Source organism: Amborella trichopoda, chromosome 7 (assembly GCF_054954075.1).
Source record: "Amborella trichopoda isolate Santa Cruz 75 chromosome 7, AtrichopodaSantaCruz75HAP2 v2.0, whole genome shotgun sequence".
Taxonomy (NCBI): Eukaryota; Viridiplantae; Streptophyta; class Magnoliopsida; order Amborellales; family Amborellaceae; genus Amborella; species Amborella trichopoda.
Genome location: NC_142342.1, coordinates 13,273,712 through 13,293,557, shown reverse-complemented (window position 1 = coordinate 13,293,557; position 19,846 = coordinate 13,273,712). Strand labels below are relative to the sequence as shown.

Genomic DNA, 19,846 nt, shown 5'->3' with positions numbered 1-19,846 from the left:
CTTGTCTTTCAACCTGTCTGACTGAAAATCAACATATCATAAACATACACTAAAAATATTATGAAATTACCGTCGGAGAACTTCTTAATGAACACACAATAGTCTAAGGCTGTCCTCATATATCCATGACTACCCATGAAGGAATCAAACTTCTTGTACTACTGCCTTGGGGCCCGTTTCAGCCTGTATAAGCTCTTCTTCGGCTTGCAAACCATGTGCTCCTTTTCTTTTACCTTGCATCCTTCTAGCGGCTCCATCTATATCTCTCTCTCTCTCTCCAAATCATCATGGAGAAAGACAATCTTAACATCTAGCTTTTCTATCTCTAGACTTGTAGCTAAGCTTAACGCCACACAAATTGATGAGATTTTCAAATATTTCATCAAAATCGGTGCCATTTTTTTGCTTGAAGTATTTCACAACCAACTTGGCCTTATACCTTGGTTGTGACCTCTTTTCTTTAGTCTTTAGCCTGAAGGCCCTATTGTTCTTTAGTGCCTTCTCGCCGTTAGGCAACTTTACCCGGTCATAGATGTGGTTCTTATGCAAGGATTCCATCTCCTGTTGCATAGCTTCAACTTAATCCTTTTTATGTTCATCGGCTTGAGCTTCCTGGTAGCCTTGTAGTTCACCCCCTTCAATGTATAGGATATACTTTGATGTGAGGTATCTGGTAGAGGGTTTATATCCCCTAGAGGACCTTCTTAGTTTAACTGTAGGTAGTACTTCTTGAACTGGCTGCTCCCCTTGCTCTACCTTACTCAGATTTGACATGTCAAACTCTTGGGACCCATCCTCTTATTGCACTTCTTTATGTACCATGGTAGGAAGAACTGTGACCGGTTCTGAATCATTGGATATATATGATTTTTTTGACTTTTTCACATCTTCAATGTTAAGATCATCTTGAAAAGCCACATCTCTACACTGGATCTCAAGATCCTATAGCCTATAAACGAACTCTTCATCTGAGTACCCAAAGAATATATATAGGAGTGCTTTCTCGTCCAACTTGGATTGTTGCCCCTTGGGCACATGTACTGCCTTGCACATGAACACCCTCAAGTGTGAATAAGAGATATCTTTTTCAGTCCATACTCTTTGGGATCTCACCATTCAGAGGAAAATATGGAGATCTAATATGGCTTTCGTAACTTGGCGGCTGATAGCATGCTCCTACCTATCTCCATAATGGTGTGATTCATTCTCTGTGCTATACTATTATACGGGCTTGCTCATAAATCTCTCCATAATAATGCGATTCATTCTCTCTGCTACACCATTATGCTATGGGATATATGATATTGTCTTCTTCGACCTTGTGCCACGCTTGGTATAATAGCTTTTGAAAGCATTTGAGGTGTTGTGGGGTATATGAGACTGTCTTCTCTTATCGTATACAACGCTGGGCATAATAGCTTTTGAAACCATTCAAGATGTACTTCCCCTCATTATCTGATCTGAGACGCTTCAACAGCTTGTCTGTCTCCCTTTCCATCTTAGTATGGAAAATTTGAAAGATCTTAAACACTGAATCTTTCGATTTCATTAAGTACACCCACACCTATCTTGGAGGTGACGAGGTATGATGTGCCACCAAGTGACTTCACATTCATGGGACCACACAGTCTGAATATACTTTGGAGTTTTTACTTGAGAATGAGATTCTATGTTGTTTGCCTAGCAAAAATTGGTCACATGTGTTCAGATATGCATTCTTGACACTGTGAAAAATATGCTGCTTCACTAATATTTGTGTTCCTTCTTAACTTATATGGCTGAGATGCCTGTGCCACATGTTGTCCACAGTTTCCCCATAATGAACATGCATAGCATCCAGAATCTTACCCACTTCCATGGGGTGAATGATTAGGGCCAACTTCTTGTCATTGTCTACAAGCACATCAGCAAAAGTAGATTCTTCGCCATCCTCAACGAGCTCTTCAATAAGAGCATCATCTTCCCCAACATCATCCGGGACACACGAGGTGATTGGGGGCACCACCAAGGGTTAACCAATCTCATCCTCTCTCAAATCCAAGAACTCTCCATCTAGAACAGCCGGTCTGTTCTCTAACTTGAACTCCTCTTTGTGAGTGGGGAAGACAGGCTCATCATCATCCTCTTATATTTTACCTTCGATATAAAAACCAAGTATAGGAGTTTTCGTTTGCTTCCCCTTCTTAGGATCACTGTAGGTTTTTTAAGCTGCCATCTTAGTCAGTATTCTCTTCATCTCTGCTTGCTTCTTGTTTGCTTACTGGCTGATGGAGTACCAAGCTTTAAGGTTGAAGCAACAATGGTAGAACAGTCTATGTGCTGAATAGGAAGGTTTGACTTAATAGGAAAGACAAGAGGCGGCATTTTTTTTTGAAGAAAATCTTGGAAGTAGATGTGCTTGCACACATGGCCAAAGGAAGAAAGCTATTTCAAGAGGTAAAACTAGTGTTTAAAAAAACGCCGAGTCGAACCGGATTCGGGAATCGCCATGGACGGATCGAAAAAACGCCCGGTTCGACTCGAGAATCGCCATGGACGGATCGAATCGGCGAAAAAAACAAGAATCGTCCGGTTCTAGAGAGAACCGAACGATTCTGCACAGTGACTCGCCGATTCACTGTACGGAATCGGCGAGTCCCGTACGGAATTTTTTTTTTTTTTTTTTGTAATCCATGATAGATTTTTTTGTAATACTTGATCGATTTTTTTGTAATACATGATTGAATTGTTTTTTCTTTTTTTTTTGTATTCCATGATCGAATTTTTTGTTTTTTTTTTGTTTTTTGTAACCCATGATAGAATTTTTTGTAATCCATGATCGAATTTTTTGTAATCCATGATCAAAATGTTTGTTTTTTTTTCTTGTAATCCATGATCAAATTTTTTGTTTTTTTTGTTTTTATTAACCCATGATAGAATTTTTTGTAATCCATAATCGAATGTTTTGTAATCCATGATCGAAATGTTTGTTTTTTTTTTGTAATCCATGATCGAAATGTTTGTTTTTTTTTTTGTAATCCATGATCGAATTTTTTGTTTTTTGTTTTTTTTGTAACCCATGATAGAGTTTTTTGTAATCCATGATTGAATTTTTTGTAATCCATGATCGAATTGTTTTTTTCTTTTTTTGTAATCAACGATTGAATTTTTTGTTTGTTTTTTTTTGTAATCCATGATCGATATTTATGTAATCCATGATCGAATTTTATGTAATCCATGATCGAATTTTTGGTAATCCATGATAGAATTTTTTGTAATCTATGATCGAATTTTTTGTAATCCATGATCGAAATGTTTGTTTTTTTTTCTTGTAATCCATGATCGAATTTTTTGTTTTTTTTGTAACCCATGATAGAATTTTTTGTAATCCATGATTGAATTTTTTGTAATCCATGATCGAATTGTTTTTTTCTTTTTTTGTAATCCATGATGGAATTTTTTGTTTTTTTATGTTTTTTTTTTTTTGTAATCCATGATCAAATTTTATGTAATCCATGATCAAATTTTATGTAATCCATGATCGAATTTTTGGTAATCCATGATCGAATTTTTTGTAATCCATGATCGAATTTTTTGTAATCCATGATTTAATTTTTTGAAAATTTTTGATTTTTTTTTTTTAATCCATGATCGAATTTTTTTTTGTTATCCACGATAGAATTTTTTGAAAATTTGTGATTTTTTTTTTTAATCCATGATCGAATTTTTTTTTGTAATCCATGATAGAATTTTTTGAAAATTTGTGATTTTATTGTTTTAATCCATGATCGATTTTTTTGAAAATTTGTTAATTTTTTTTTTTAATCTATATTATTTAAAGAGAAAATGAGAGAGATGATGATTCTGAGGCCACCCTATCCCAGCCATATTATTCACCTATCGAGTCCCAACAGCAACAGTGTAGGGATGAGCGACAGTGCAGGTGAGCATGAAGGATGAACAAGCTTCGGGGATTTTAGATTGGGAACACAACAAAACACTAACACTCAGGGATTTGGGAATAGTGAGACGCCTGCTAATATCGATGATTCGTTTTTAGATCGAATCAATGAATTGTTAAACGAATTCAATCAATGGCACCAACGTGATCAAGAAGAACAATAACGTCGTCTATCATTTTTATTTTTAGATCATATGTTACTAATTTCATGCTTTACTGTAGTCCATGTATGTTGATATACTTATTCCATGATAATTCTATGTTTATCCTTTTGTGTGATGTAAATTAAATGCTGAATGGCGGTTCATGCAGGGAAGAACATATCAATATTCGCATATTCATTCAAAAACATGAAAATTCTTAATGGAGTACCCTCATTTCTTATTGAATTCCTAAAAAAACAATATTTATAATGAATTTTAACAATTTTTTTGGATTTGTTTAAGCTTTATTCTGACCGATTCACCCGATTCCCGGTCCGGATCGCCGATTCGCCGATACGGATCAGTTTTTTGGGTGCCCAATCCGGGTCACCGATCCGTTTTTTAAACCATTGGATAAAACTATTATGGCAATAGATAGGCACCACTCCTGAGACAGGGTTTTTGAATTTGGGTTTCAAACTTTTATTACCATCATAAGTAATAACCAGTTTTTTTAATGATATGTTTTCCTTTGATGATAGATGTGGCATTTGATAGATTGCTAGATTTCCATGAACTCCGAGATCTACAGTTAGGGAGCCTTTTCTCTCTATGCAACATGCCATGCCATTGTTGTTGTACAAATTAGAAAGTATGGAACCATCATACCTCCTAGGCCTCTGCTTGTACTATTGCCTTGGAATGTGTGTCTTTTCCTGGGGCAACAATATTGCCGTTTAGAACACATATCTCTTTAAAAGAAATTTAAAGTCTAGCCCTCCCAATTTAAAGATACCATGTTTAGGATAGTCCAAAGCTCTCAGTTCTACCAAAAAGATAAGAGATTAATAGTTTGTCAGATTCCAATCTATTTTAATCAGATGACCACACAAGCTAGCCATCTATTTAAAAACTGTTGTAGACCATGTAATGATTGGAATACTAGATACAGAAAACCAAGTAGATCTAGGTTTGGTCAAATAAGTCTTTAAAGCAAGGATCCACCTTTCAGCCACATGATCTAAACCTTTGTACTTCCAAAACGATGTGAAACTACTTTGCACGCATCCTTGCTAGAACAAGTAAAACATATAAATTTACCTCTTGGAATTGATCGACAAAGTCTAGGGTTATCTGTCCAGGTCTTATCCACTCATTTATGAAAAGCACCAATCTTGTAAAACTCATTTTTAAAAGTAACAATCACAACTGAGAGTATTCTCTTCTCACACACCTTGATAATGTCATCTCTGACAATCACTATAGGAATTCTTTGAAGGTAAGTTCTTGAGGGGTTACGCATGACTTAGCAAAAGATGGGCTCCCCATCTCCATCTCTCTCTCTCTCTCTCGAACATTGTCTACTTGGACTATGTTTCATATGAATTATTGGTTTCCTCCTACTCTCTCTCTATAACATGCAAAGCTTACTCAAGCAGAAATCACTATCTTTAAACCCATTCTTTTCACCAATCTTTGCATTCATATATAAATTCACAAACGCACAGAGATTACAAAATTCGATATAGAGAAATCAAGTGTTATTAAAACCCTAATCAGAGCCATGGGTCCATCAATTCAACAACTCAAACATTATTATCTCTAAAACCCCAATTCTCAACCTAAATCTTGCCATGGCTACAATCAATTTGATAAAACTGAAAATAACAGCTCTCATAGACCACTAAAATTGAAAACCCAACCCCTCGTTATATATTTTTCAAGAACCAGCTAGATCAGGCTCCATAGATTCATGAAACCAATTCGTAACCCTAAAAGCAATAGGATCAGGGTTTCAGGCTTGGGTTTCTGTAATAAGGTGCGTGCATGTCTAGATTTTGTTGTTGTTACTAGAACTCATATGCCTTTCAAGGTTTTTACAATTATTTTGCTGATTGTTTTTTTATTTTTTGCAATTACATTGTTTTTTGTTATTCCTCCCTATTTCCAGTTTATGGTTGGTATCTTCTTGATTATTGAGGGTTCAGTCTTGGATGAGTCCTTTTCCCCTTGAGAAATGGGAGGGTTTTTTTGTGTTTCAACACTCCTCAACGGGCACTGATTTGGTCACAGCCATGTGCTCTATTTTTAGCCAGACTCACCAAGTTAGAGAGAGAAAGTATTTTGCGTTGTGTTAAACATAGTTTTTTACTTTGAGCTTGATTATATATCGAAAATTGGAAACAAAGAGAACAAGGATCATGTCGTTTGGCTATGGTTTCAAAGCTATAGACTTTTGAGGATTCAAGTTTTTATTTCCCCATGTATTATTATTCTTTGCTTTTGAAAGTCTGTTCCTTACTTTTGTTTCCCTAAGAAGACTTCGCTTTTGATGATGGGGAACGAGGAATGAAAATAGTCATTTTTTTTTTCTGGGTAATTCAGTGGGGAAGACAAGCGCCTACCCATTTTTCAAGTAGATTAAGAGTTAACTTTTTGAAAGTATTAGTGGGTCGGTGTTAGTGGTGGGTGGAAATCACAATGTAGTGACTAGGATGTGGGGTGCTACCACCACGACCCCAGCCCCTAACGAAAATAGTCATTCATTATCAAAAGGGTGCAAGTTGAAAATTAGGGCCCATATTTCTTTCTCTCCTCTCTATCTTCCCATTGAGTTTTTTTTTCTAATAAAAAATAAATTAGAAAAGGGTGGGCTCTCATTAATTTTAATCCAACCAATTTGGAATGATTGTGAAACCACCATAGTGATGCAATCATGAGAAATTGGATGGTATTAAACTTTTGATGAGTCTCAATAATATTTTTTGGTTTTGACTTATTTCTTTTAAAATTTTTTGGGAATCATAAAGGAGCCCACAAATTGGCGTTGAGCGATTACAAATAGAAATCAAGCCTAAATGTAATTTTTCATCAGTGCGAAATAGGGTTGTAATTGTGAGCACTATAGACCAAGAAGGTGTTAAACCCAAAGGAGTAACTTGTTCGACATCTATGATGTTTATAATCACTAGCCCTATGGTGGACATAAGGATTGACAATTCACTAATAAGAAGCCATTTGCATTTCATACTCTTGGTCCAAAGGAGGGGTTATGATGATGCATCTGCTCACTAAAAGGCACATGATTTTAATATTTTATGGAAAGTTATTACTAAGTTTTATTGGTAAATACAATTTTGTGAGCATGAATGTTTGACAATCATTGCAACCCTAGATGGCATTGAAGCTCTAAATAGATCTAATGATTGACTTTCCAAATAGCCACAACTCTAATAGACCATGGCAACCCTAGATACAATGGCCACAACTCTAGGCACCATATTATACAAATGATTGACTTTACAAATCATATGATATCCATGGACATGAAGATCTCAAAGGTTTTTTTGGTGCAGTTCATTCTCAATTATGTGCCTGCACAGTATAGTCAATTCAAGCTCCATTATAATACTCAGAAAGAAAAGTGGAGTTTGAACGATTTTCAAATCATGTGTTTTCAAGAAGAAGAAAGATTAAATCAAATTAAGCTAAAGGTCGCCCATTTAGCAGAGACTAGTTTAGGTAAAAAAGGACCATTTAGAGCTTCAAAAAATAAAGGTTTTGAGATGCATGCAAATTATCATCAAAAGGGCCTACTACTCAAATTCAGAAACAAAATAACCAGAAGGAAACAAAATGCTTCTTTTGCAGGAAGACGGGGCATTTGAAGAGAGATTTCCTAAAATATAAGAAGTTGGAAAATAAAGGTATTCCTCAACAGTCAGAGACTCATTAATGGGAAACAGAAGCTTGTAATGGCAAATTGAGTTGAAGAAGAAATAAATGTGATAGGAGTAGTTAGATTAATTCTAGATGGTGGTTTTGTATTAGACCTAAAAAATACTATTTATGTGCCAACTATTATATTAGTACTAAAATTATATATTAATAGCTTTATTTAATTTTGGCAATAAAAATTAAGTGATGGTCTCTAAATTTGAATTATATTTTTATTAAATCTCTCTTATCCCTACATATGTGTAATGTGAAACATGAAAATGTGAATGAGAATTCATCTATGTTGTTGTACATCCTAAGACAAAGGCTTCAAAGATTAGTCAAGAAAGGACCATAGTTTGTAACTAAAATTTGTCTGTTTATCTAGGGGAGCCCTGAAGACTGTTGTTTATATACTGAATTGTGTTCCTAGTAAACCTTGCTAAAGACCCCATATGGAGTTATAGACTGGTAGGAAGCCTAGTTTAAGACAATTGCATGTGTGGGGATACCCCAGAGAAGCAACATTTTATAACCCTTTTAAATAGAAATTGGATTTATGGTCTATAAGTTGTTACTTTTAGGTATTTTGCGTTTGTTGAGAATCTTGTGGACAAATGCATTAAAGTCTATGTTAAGCGGGAGTAAATTCATTGTATTGATTCTATATGTCGATGACATTCTACTGCCTAGTAGTAACATTCATACGTTGCATGAAACAAAACTTGTTTCATGAAGGACTTGGATGAAGCTTCATGTGTGATTGGAATCAAAATTCATCAAGACAGATCTCGAGGTATTTTAGGATTAACATAAAAGGCATACATTGAGAGGGTACTCAAGAAGTATAATATGCATAATTGTTATCCAGTTGTAGCTCCTATTAAGGGTGATAAAATTAACAAATTACAATGTCCCCAAATTGTTATGGGAAATTTAATCTATGCTCAAGTTTGCACCTATACATATATAGCTTTTGCTGTCAATATAGTTAGTAGATATCAAAGTAACTTAGGGCTAGAACATTAGAAATCGACTAAGAAAATAATGAGGTATCTGTAAGGAACAAAGAATATTATGCTCACATAAAGTAAATTTGATCATTTTGATGTTATTCGATATTCAGTTATAGATTTTGCTGCCTATCTGGACGATAGGAAGTTGACATCAGGTTACATCTTCATGAGGGTTGGTGGAGCCATTTCATGGTAGAGTAAGAAGTAAATAGGTCATAGCTTTGTCAACTACGGTAATAGATTTTGTAGCTTGCTATAAAGCTAGCAAGCAAGCTCTATGGCTGCATACTTTTATCTCGAGGCTCTGGGTTGTAGATTCTACTTCCAAGCCATTGAGAATTTTCTTCTCGAAGACAACAAGAGTTTGGACAATTCCAAGCATATAGAAATTAACATATCTTGTTGTAAGGGAGAAAGTACGGGAACTTTTAATGTCCATTGAGCACATGGGTACACAACTGATGGTTGTTGTTATCTTGACCAAGGGTCTATGTCCCAAATTGTTTGTAGAGTGTGTTGTTACATGGGTTTAAGAAATATATGGAATGCACTTGTTAGTGGCAGTTATATTGCCATCATACAATATGTGGTATTCATCGGTTTGATTAATACATATTTGATGAATCAAAGTCCATGTTTTGGTATATGGATACATAAAGATAATTGAACAGGTTTTAGGTGAGATATGGAGCTTACCATATCATAAAGTTTTATCCACCATAAAGATGTCCGCCATAAAGGTTACATATTGGAGTCTATATAGAGTAACTATGAAAGGACATTGTGCCTTTTATAGAATTTAATTAGCTTTCATGATTTGGTATTAGTAATTTTACTTGTCAAAGTTTTGATTTTTAGAGAAAATTTTGCATATGTTTGCATTAAGGATGTATTTTCAACCATAATTATTATCAACCCGAGTGCGAGAATGTTATAAAATATTCTTAATTTGTGGTCTCACAATAATTATAGAAGGGAAATATTATTCATACTTTAAGATAAATGGTTATCAAATATAAAATAAGGATAATTGGTGACCACCTCCCTCCACTCTCTCTTAATGATAACTCCATAAGATCGGTTAGGATTAAGAAAATAAAAATAATAGAGATATAATATGACAGTCAATCTCTAGCTCATTCTTCACAAGGAAGGTCCTCATCAAGCATGGAGGAGAAAAGAGGTGAAGGCCAGTTCACCCATTCAAATATCATAACCAAAAGTTGTTTCTTCATTGCAGGTATGTTTAAATTTGTTAATTTACATTCTTGTTTTTCGGTAATCATGATCAATGATCCGTCATAGATTTTTGTATTTTTTGTCAATTTCTTAAATCTGCAGCTTATTTTACAAGATTTTGAGACACTAGTTTTATGTTCCAACAACGTTGGGATTATATTGCATGGGAAACCTTATGATAAAGGTGAGGAGAATGCTATTACCGCTAACCAACCCTAATGGAGCTCAGCAACGGCTTATGTAACCTGACTATGGTCTTAACCAAGATAATTAAACTATTTAGTTATTGAGCACTTCCCATGCTTTCTTGTACAAGACTCGATGATATTCAGTATTTAACACTATTTTAGAAATAGATAAGGGATTGTCTACAGAGAGACTATTCTATCTTCTGTACATAAAGGTCACAATCATTCTTGTCTTTTTAAATTTCAAAATAGTTGGTTGTAAGAGCATCATTAAAGAGATGCAGTTAAAAAAAAAATTGCCGGACTTTGTGACTCACCCCAAGCTATCCAATTTGACATCTAATGAATCAAATCATTGTGAACTCCATATACAAAAGATAAATGGTCTCTTCGTAGACAATCCCAATAGATAACATAATAGAAAATATTTCAATACAAATTAGGGCAGTACATGGTTTATCCGTGAATAATAATAGAGATACACATGGCACACACATGCCTTATGGCACCTAAATAACTTACCTAGAAAAAGAAAGGGGAAAAAGAAACAGTGTTACAATAACGCACTGACAACGGTTGCGTAGTGCATGGCATGAAAAGTATGAAGGGACTGATGTGTCTATGTAGGCATGCTACGGATCACAACAGTCTCGATGGTGAGCCCGGGCCCAAACCCAAAGAGCACGCCCCACTCGAGCCCTTCTCCGGTCGTGGCGGCCCCTTGTTCTGCAGACCACTTCCGCATCTCGTCAAGCACGAAGAGAACACTTGGGCTTGACATGTTCCCATACTCCTCCAACACATGACGTGTGGCCCGAAGCTTCTCGGGCTTCAACCCGAGCTCATTCTCCATCTTGTCCATGACCAGTGGTCCACCGGGGTGTGCGGCATAGAATATAGAATTCCAATCTGTGATGCCTAGTGGCTCCAGTGCGTGGCTCAAGCAGTCTTTGACGCTCTTAGTGAGCAACATGGGTAGCTCCTTGCTCAGCGTGAAGGTCAGGCCCACCTCACGGAGGTGGCCTGCTAGCGCATGTGTACTGTCCGGCACGATGCTCTGGCCGGCCCAAGCGAGCTGGTAGAGCGCTCGTTCTGTAGTCAAGGGGTCGGAACCGATGATCACGGCAGCCGCGCCATCTCCAAAGAGTGCAGGGCCCACGAGGCTCTCTAGATGGGATGCGTGGACCCCCCTAAAGAAAATTGGGATCATCTCTGAACAGACGACCAAGACACGAGCATTGTGGTTGTTCTCGGCAAGGTCCTTTGCGATGCGTAAGGCAGTGGCCCCTGCAAAGCAACCTTGCAGATAGAGCATGACGCGGTTGACACAAGGGGAGAGATTGAGGAGGTTCGCAAGGCGTAGGTCAGCACCTGGCATGTCGATGCAACTGGTGGTGCAGAAGACGAGGTGGGTGATGCCAGACACAGGCTGTCCCCACTCCTTGATGGCACATAGGGCTGCCTCTTTACCGAGGCGAGGGATCTCCTCAAGCACAAGCTCTTGTCGTGCGTCGAGGGAGGGGGCCATGTAGGAGCAGAGGCTTGGGTTGGCGCTCAGCCTCTCCTCAGTGAGAAAGAGGTGGCGCTTCTTGATCCCTGACTTGGCGCCTGCTTAAACAACCGCACTTGTGTGAATGAAACTTACTTAACTGCAACTATTGTTGTTGAGATGTTATAATTTGAAGGGATTCTTACTAGAGAGTTAATATTTTCTACCAATTTGAAGGGATGCTATTTGTAAAAAAAATGCAACTATTGTTGTTGGGATGTTATAAGTTAAAATTTTCTACCACTATTTGACCATATCTACCAATTTTAACTCTATAGGGTACCCTACAATATATATCAATACAACCATGTCGACATGTTTCTTTTATGGCTGAAATTATAGATATTGTAACTGCAAACTAGGTTCTGGTGAACAATTGCCATCGCAAAGCAAGTATGTGGGTTGATGAGTTAGCTAAAGGAGGTGTGCCATATAAAGTTTTTCTGATCAATGGAGGGGTCATCTACTCGTGGTGGTATGGAACTCAAGATATAATGTTGTGGCACCGAACACCTTGATCACTTTTGCCTTGAGTCCATTCCTTCCATCGTAAAGATTTAGTAGTTATTCTATAACTAACTTTGCAATGGATATGGTTTGTATAGGATGTCAACCTTAAGCATTCAAAGTAAGGCTCACATCTAAATCTTGATATGGTTTAGGTGCTGGTAATCCTCACGATATTCTATTTTTACTTTTAATTATGAAATCTAAAATTTCAAAGTAGTGTAGATCAACCAGATCTATAAATGCTTAAAAATCTTGAAAAATAGATGGTCTAAATAATGTGTTATAAGACGTACTATTTTTAAAATATAGAATCATTTTTTTTCTCGTATCCACATATCTCGACGCCAAGATGATTAATTGTATGGCTTTTTGACATCAGAACAACTCTTATGATGAATGCCTTACTTGACCTTAAATAAACTTTTTCCTTTTGTAATATTCATATTTAGGATTGTATACTATGAGACTATTTATCTTTTATAGAAGGATACCACAATCATGCCTATCTATTAGATGCCAAATCGAATGATTTGGGATGTGCCATAGAATTCAAATTTTGTCTTTGGGATTTTGAGTATAGTCAATAACACTTTTATAATTACCCGATTTGAAATCTAACACACAATAGTGATTGTGATCTGCTTGTATTAAAAGTAAATGATTGGTCGTTTTGTATATTTTCCTTCACGCTTATACTACGGATTGTACTCTATAAACTTTTGCAAGTTATTGGAAAATTTGAAATCTGTCAAATCAACATTGAAAAAAAAACAGACACTTACATATGCGAGAGAATTTGTCTTTAAGGTATAAGTCTTGGAGGTTGGTGATGTTGAAATAGAAGTCGGGAAAGTGGGCTTGCTCCACCACGTTGGGTGGGTTTGCCGTCCCTATGGCTAGCACCGTTGCTGGCCCATCTGCCCTTTGTGCCTTTCGAAGCTCCTCCACACTTACCATTCTCTGTCTCTCTCTTGGTTACAGGTTGCCTTGGTTTCGATGGTGGCCAGGGCACTCTTATAGCACACTATTGACGGAGCAAGGCCCATGCTCTCGTTTTGTTTTCTCATGTCTTGATTCTTTCACAGAATTGTTATAATTCTCAAAAAGAATAAAATATAGTTCAAAGTTATGGCGGGGGGTCCAAGTTGCATGATTCAATAACATAGAAAAGGTAATTTACAGGCAAATAACAGTATTACATTTCAGCTCTCTCTAAAATGGATCGCTTATGAATTGTGGTGCGGACCAATGAATGGCACTATTCCTTGGTAAGTGGTCTGCCCAAAAAGGGGCCCCAAACAACAAAGTGGTTCATTCATAAAAGGGTGGCAATGGGCCAGGCCTGCGCCGGGCCAGCAGTGGCCTTAACCTGGACTTTATACCCATAGGGCCCGTCCGAGGCCGGCCTGGAAAGAAAAAATAGAAAAAAAAAACAAGAAAAAAAAAAAAAAATTGGGCTGGCGCGGTTAGTGACCCTAACCCGGCCCAGGTCTTACTTTTTTAGTCATGACCGACAGGGCGGGCTGAGCCGCCTAGCCCATCGCCAACCCTAAAGCCATAAAACAACATAAATACCGAACAATATAGGAAAATTCAATTTACGATCAAAGGTGGGAAATTCACTGTAGACTGCAGCGATAAGTTAATCTCCACCAACAGTTCTTTTGTTGTACCATATATCATACTTGAACTATTGATGGTATTCGGTGTACCTAACCTTGCTTATTTTTTATTCGAAAGGGCTGGTGGACCTTAATGCTCCAAATATGGCATGTTTGCCCGCCTTTGTGTGCTGACCTCGTGAAAGGCTTCAGTTTTTTTAATAAAGAGCCTAGGTTATTTTATGTGAAATTTACGTGTATGACTCCTATAACTCATGTTGTTTAAAATTTACCTAAGTTCTTTCTATTTTTATTTTGTAACCGTTTTTTCTCTTTTTTGTTTTAAAAAGACCAAATTCACTAAATTTCAGATCTTTAAGATCTGAAACTTTATACTTTTGAAATTTAGTTAGTTTATTTCTTTATTTCTTTTTGCAAATTTTGAATTTTGAATTTTGAATATCCAAAATTTTTTTCAACCCAAAAATTACATTTTTAAAATTTTCATATTTTGACATTCTAAAATTTGTAAGAATAAGAAACTTTTGGGCTAAAAGAAATTTTGATTATTCAAATTCAAAGCTGTAAAAAATAAAATTTTTGGGCTCAATAAATTTTCAGACAGTCAAAATCCAAAAATTGTAGAGTGAGAAAGAGAGAGAGTTTTTGTTTTTTTTTATAAGATTTCAGAGCTTTATTATTCAAAGACTACAATAAAATTACAGAGTCCAAGACCAAAGTCTCGATTAAGGCAGAGCCACGTTTAGCAAGATGATATGCCATTACATTGGCTTCATGAAACACATGCACAAAGGAAAAAGCAACGGGCTTGAACATATCTCATATCTGCAATAAAAAGGGCCGAAAGTCCCAGGGTGGTTTTTGAACCCCATTGCACTAGTTGATGACATTCAACGTGTCCACTTCCACCACACAAAAATGTCCCACCCTTCTATCTACGAAATGTTTTAATCTATGAAGTAGAGCCACCATCTATGCATAGTTAGCCGTTTTTTCCCCCAACCGACCCGCATAAGAAAAAACAACAACTCCATTCCAATCTCTCACTACACCTCCAAACCCAGCAGCTATTGGATTCCCAAATGAACTACCATCGAAATTAAGTTTAAAGGTTCATTCCAAAGGTGGCATCCATCTACCCTTCGGTCTGCACTTGAAAGAACCCAACTGGAAAAGATTTGTTAAGTTTCTCTTGACATCCACTTCCAGAGCATCACACCCCACCTTTGTCACAGAGCATGAGAGCCACACAACATGTAATATTTTTTCCAAAACTCTCTCAACGTGCACGTAGAAACGATCAAATACACGTCGATTTCTTTCCTTCCAAACTTCCCACAGAATCATACCTCTCACAATTTGCCAAATAACCACCCCAATATTGGGAAGAATATTGACCGACAATTTTGAGATTACCCCTATCACCTCGGCAGGCATCACCATAGCAATCCCAAGTTTATCAAAAAAACCACCGCCAAATTTTGTAGGTGAAATAACAATGAAGAAATAGATGAGGACCTGTTTCAGCAACATCCTTACACAACAAACAAATATTAGGCAGAATCTTACATCTTTTAATGAGATTGTCAATAGGAGTACCTTATCTTGCACTGCAGTTATAGAAATGCTTGAACCTTCAAGGTAAATGACATTTCCAAATGGTGGTAATTTCAGGCATGGACCATCTCCAACGGTCATGGAACAATAGCTTATACATAGGCTTCACCGAGTACAGCCCATCTGGATCAACCACCCAAATGACTACATCTGAGGCATGCTGTGGAATATAGACTTCTTAAAGGAGAGATAATGAGCTCACATACTTCCAAAATATTTGTTTGGAGATCCTATTATAGGGAAGAACAATGTTCTAAAAAACTTGGTTACCTCTACTGTCAAAACGAAAAAGTGAAGATAAAATTTTTTACGTGGTTCGGCATTGGGCCTACATCCACGAAGAGATTGTACTTTATTTCTTGTCATGGCTTCTCTAAGTACAATCATACATATTTATAGAAGAGCCATGGCTATTATAGCTCAATCATGCTATAAAGAGAAGGCAAAGAAAGAAGAAACTGTAAAGAACAAGAATAAAAGTTATAGGGATAACAAGGGGCAGCTCAAGCCAGCCCAACCACTTTCCATATCTTTAAACATTCCATATATTTCAACACTCTCCCTCAGGTTGGAGCGTATAGATTAATAAATCCCAACTTGAACAATATTTCTTGAAATTTATCACGTCTAACATCTACATTCATAAAGATCAACAACAACAACATTGGGATTATCCATACGTTGAAGAACTGAAGGAAAGAGATATTTCAGCGGCAAAGACCCTACCCACTTATGGTGCCAAATGGATATATTATGGCCATCTCCCATACACCAGCGAATGTCTCTATGCATCAAGGATTTACATTGATTAATGGATCTCGAGCAGTATGACATTCCTCTAGTACCATTTCTCAGTCCAACCTATATTTTATATCTATCACCACCATACTTGGCAGCAATAACTTGATACCACAACTGATGTTTTAGGTTTAAGCTTCTCCACCACCACTTGTATAGGAGAGCCTGGTTAACCAAATTGATTCTCCTTATACCTAGTCCACCTTCCTTCCTAGGCGTGCACACTCTATCCTATCGAAGAAGATGAAACTTTTTTAAGTTTTCAAATGAGCCCCAAAGAAAATTCATCCTTAAAACTTCCATTTTCTTGGCCACCCTAAGAGGAATCTGCAACAAGGACATCTGATAAATAGATAAATTTGATAGACAAGCTTTAATTTAAGTGATCCTCCCTCCCAAAGATAGATATTTGTACTCTCACAAATCAAGCTTGACTTGTATTCTTTGGATCACTTTATCCCGGATAGCTAATGGTAATCGGCCACCTGAAATTGGCAATCCCAAGTACATAATTGAAAAGCTTTCTACCTTACAACCCATCGTCTCAGCAATCTCAGAGAGCAAAGACTCATCATAGTTAATACTCACCACAACAGACTTTGCAAAATTAACCTTGAGCCCCATTTCACTTCGCAACAATTCAAGAAAGTTGCAATATTAGCAGCCTGCTCAGACCTAGCCTCGCAAAAAAGCAAAGTATCATCGGCATATTGTAAGTGCGAGATGCAAGAACCATCATTAGGCAAGTGAAAACCCACAAAATATCCACAAGCTACTATATTGTACAGAAATCGACCGAAACACTCTGCATAAATAGTGAACAAAAAAGGGGATAGGGGGTCACCCCCTGGATGTGCGGAAGAAACCACACGAACTACCCTTGAACATAATAGAAAGAAGAGCATAGGCAACCATATATCCAGTTTCTCCACTTCTCACCAAAGCCCATGTTTTTCATGATCTTTAACAGAATGCTCCATTCTACCATATCATATGTTTTTTTCATATCCAGTTTAATCACTACCCCGGCTTCATCACTCAAAATTCTCAAATGAATGCACTCATGTGCAACCAAAATACTGTCAGTAAGCAGCCTATCCTTGATGAATGCAGACTGGGGCCCAATGATAATATCCGATAAGACTACTTTTAGTCGTTCTGCAAGCACCTTGACAATAATTTTATAGAGGTTTGAAAGCAAACTAATGGGCCTTATATCACCAAGGCTTGCAATGACAACCTTTTTTAGAATAAGCGTTATATAGGAGGAATTGACCCCTCTAAATAGTTCACCTCTTCTCATGAAATCATAGACTATTTTCAGCAGCTCACTACAAACCAGATTCCAAAATTTATGGAACAAGAAAAGAAGAAGGCCATCAGAGCCTGGTGCCTTATCACCAGGGGGGGAGAAGGCTGCTTGTTTCACTTCTTCCATAGAGAAAGAGAGAGGGTTTTTTGGTTTAATTTTTTTTCGGATATTCAAAATCTAAAAATTGAAAAAATAACTAAATCCTAAAAACGTATGGTTTTTGATCTTGAAGATCCAAAACATGCGCAATTTGGTCTTTTTAAAAATTTTGAGGAAAAAAATATTAGGAAAATAAAATTGAGCTAAAATTTAAATAACGTGAAATTACAAAGATATAGAAGTAATTTTCTCTTTTCCAATTTCTCTATCATTCCAACAATCTTTTTATCTTTTAAGTTCTATGGATCCAAAATCCACCTATTCGAAGATAGATATTTTTAAGGCTTCTGCGCTGAGGAATCTTTTTATCTTTTAAGTTCTATGGATCCAAAATCCACCTATTCGAAGATAGATATTTTTAAGGCTTCTGCGCTGAGAAAAGGACATGATAGAGATGCATGCCCCATTTCATTATATCCACTCCAAAGCAATATGATCATATATATCCTGACCATTACTGCAGTTGTCTCAATGAAACGATTATCTTCGTGGCTTTTGATTCTAGTCGTGTGACACTAGGTGTAGAGAAGTCTTAGATTTTCTTTATACGAGGTGAGCTTACATCCCTAAAGTAGGGTTGTCAACGGACCGGGCTCAGGCTGGAGCTCAGCCAAGGCTTTTGTGACTTGACTATGGTCTTAACCAAAATAATTAAATGTTTTAATTGTTGATGCACTTCCTATGTTTTCTTGTACAAGACTCGATGATATCCAATATTCAACAATATTTTAAAAATAGATAAGAGATTGTCTACAGAGAGACTATTTATCTTTTGTACATAAAAGTTACAATCATTATTGTCTTTTTAAATTTCAAAATAGTTGGTCGTAAGAGCATCATTAAAGAGATGCAGTTAAAAAAAAAAATTGCCGAACTTTGTGACTCACCCCAAGCTATCCAATTTGACATCTAATGAGTCAAATCACTGTGAACTCCATATACAAAAGATAAATGGTCTCTCCGTAGACAATCCCAATAGATAACATGATGGAAAATATTTCAATACAAATTAGGGCAGTACATGGTTTATCCATGAATAATAATTGAGATACACATGGCACACACATGCCTTATGGCACCTAAATAACTTACCTAGAAAAAGAAAGGGGAAAAAAAAGAAACAGTGTTACAATAACGCACTGACAACGGTTGCGTAGTGCATGTCATGAAAAGTATGAAGGGACTGATGTGTCTATGTAGGCATGCTACGGATCACAACCGTCTCGATGGTGAGCCCGGGCCCAAACCCAAAGAGCACGCCCCACTCGAGCCCTTCTCCGGTCGTGGCGGCCCCTTGTTCTGCAGACCACTTCCGCATCTCGTCCAGCATGAAGAGAACACTTGGGCTTGACATGTTCCCATACTCCTCCAACACATGATGTGTGGCCCGAAGCTTCTCAGGCTTCAACTCGAGCTCATTCTCCATCTTGTCCATGACCAGTGGTCCACCGGGGTGTGCGGCATAGAATATAGAATTCCAATCTGTGATGCCTAGTGGCTCCAGTGCGTGGCTCAAGCAGTCTTTGACGCTCTTAGTGAGCAACATGGGTAGTTCCTTGCTCAGCGTGAAGGTCAGGCCCACCTCACGGAGGTGGCCTGCTAGCGCATGTGTACTGTCCGGCACGATGCTCTGGCCGGCCCAAGCGAGCTGGTAGAGCGCTCGTTCTGTAGTCAAGGGGTCGGAACCGATGATCACTGCAGCCGCGCCATCTCCAAAGAGTGCAGGGCCCACGAGGCTCTCTAGATGGGATGCGTGGATCCCCTTAAAGAAAATTGGGATCATCTCTGAACAGACTACCAAGACACGAGCATTGCGGTTGTTCTCGGCAAGGCCCTTTGCGATGCGTAAGGCAGTGGCCCCTTAGATAGAGCATGACGCGGTTGACACAAGGGGAGAGATTGAGGAGGTTCGCAAGGCGTAGGTCAGCACCTGGCATGTCGATGCAACTGGTGGTGCAGAAGACGAGGTGGGTGATGCCAGACACAGGTTGTCCCCACTCCTTGATGGCACGTGGGGCTGCCTCTTTACCGAGGCG

At 37.6% G+C, this 19,846-nt stretch overlaps 1 protein-coding gene and 1 pseudogene across 1 annotated transcript; both read right to left on the bottom strand.

The window, feature by feature from the left end:
• Nucleotides 1-10,638: 10,638 nt before the first annotated feature.
• On the bottom strand, nt 10,639-13,528 carry LOC18428598 (chalcone synthase 1). Its single transcript, XM_006837914.3, has 2 exons — nt 13,085-13,528; nt 10,639-11,851 (listed from the first exon to the last, which is right to left on the bottom strand). The coding sequence occupies exons 1-2, from the start codon at nt 13,257-13,259 to the stop codon at nt 10,863-10,865; spliced, it is 1,164 nt and encodes a 387-aa protein (XP_006837977.1). The 5' UTR covers nt 13,260-13,528; the 3' UTR covers nt 10,639-10,862.
• A 5,474-nt stretch (nt 13,529-19,002) lies between these two features.
• Nucleotides 19,003-19,608, bottom strand: LOC18428600 (chalcone synthase pseudogene; annotated as a pseudogene).
• Nucleotides 19,609-19,846: the final 238 nt, after the last annotated feature.

Excerpts from the sequence above, each read along its gene's own strand:
- LOC18428598 (XM_006837914.3), bottom strand. The coding sequence starts at position 13,259 with ATGGTAAGTGTGGAGGAGCTTCGAAAGGCACAAAGGGCAGATGGGCCA. Across the intron at positions 11,852-13,084 it reads AGACAAATTCTCTCGCATAT|GCGCCAAGTCAGGGATCAAG; the intron begins GTAAGTGTCTGT and ends TTGTTTAAGCAG.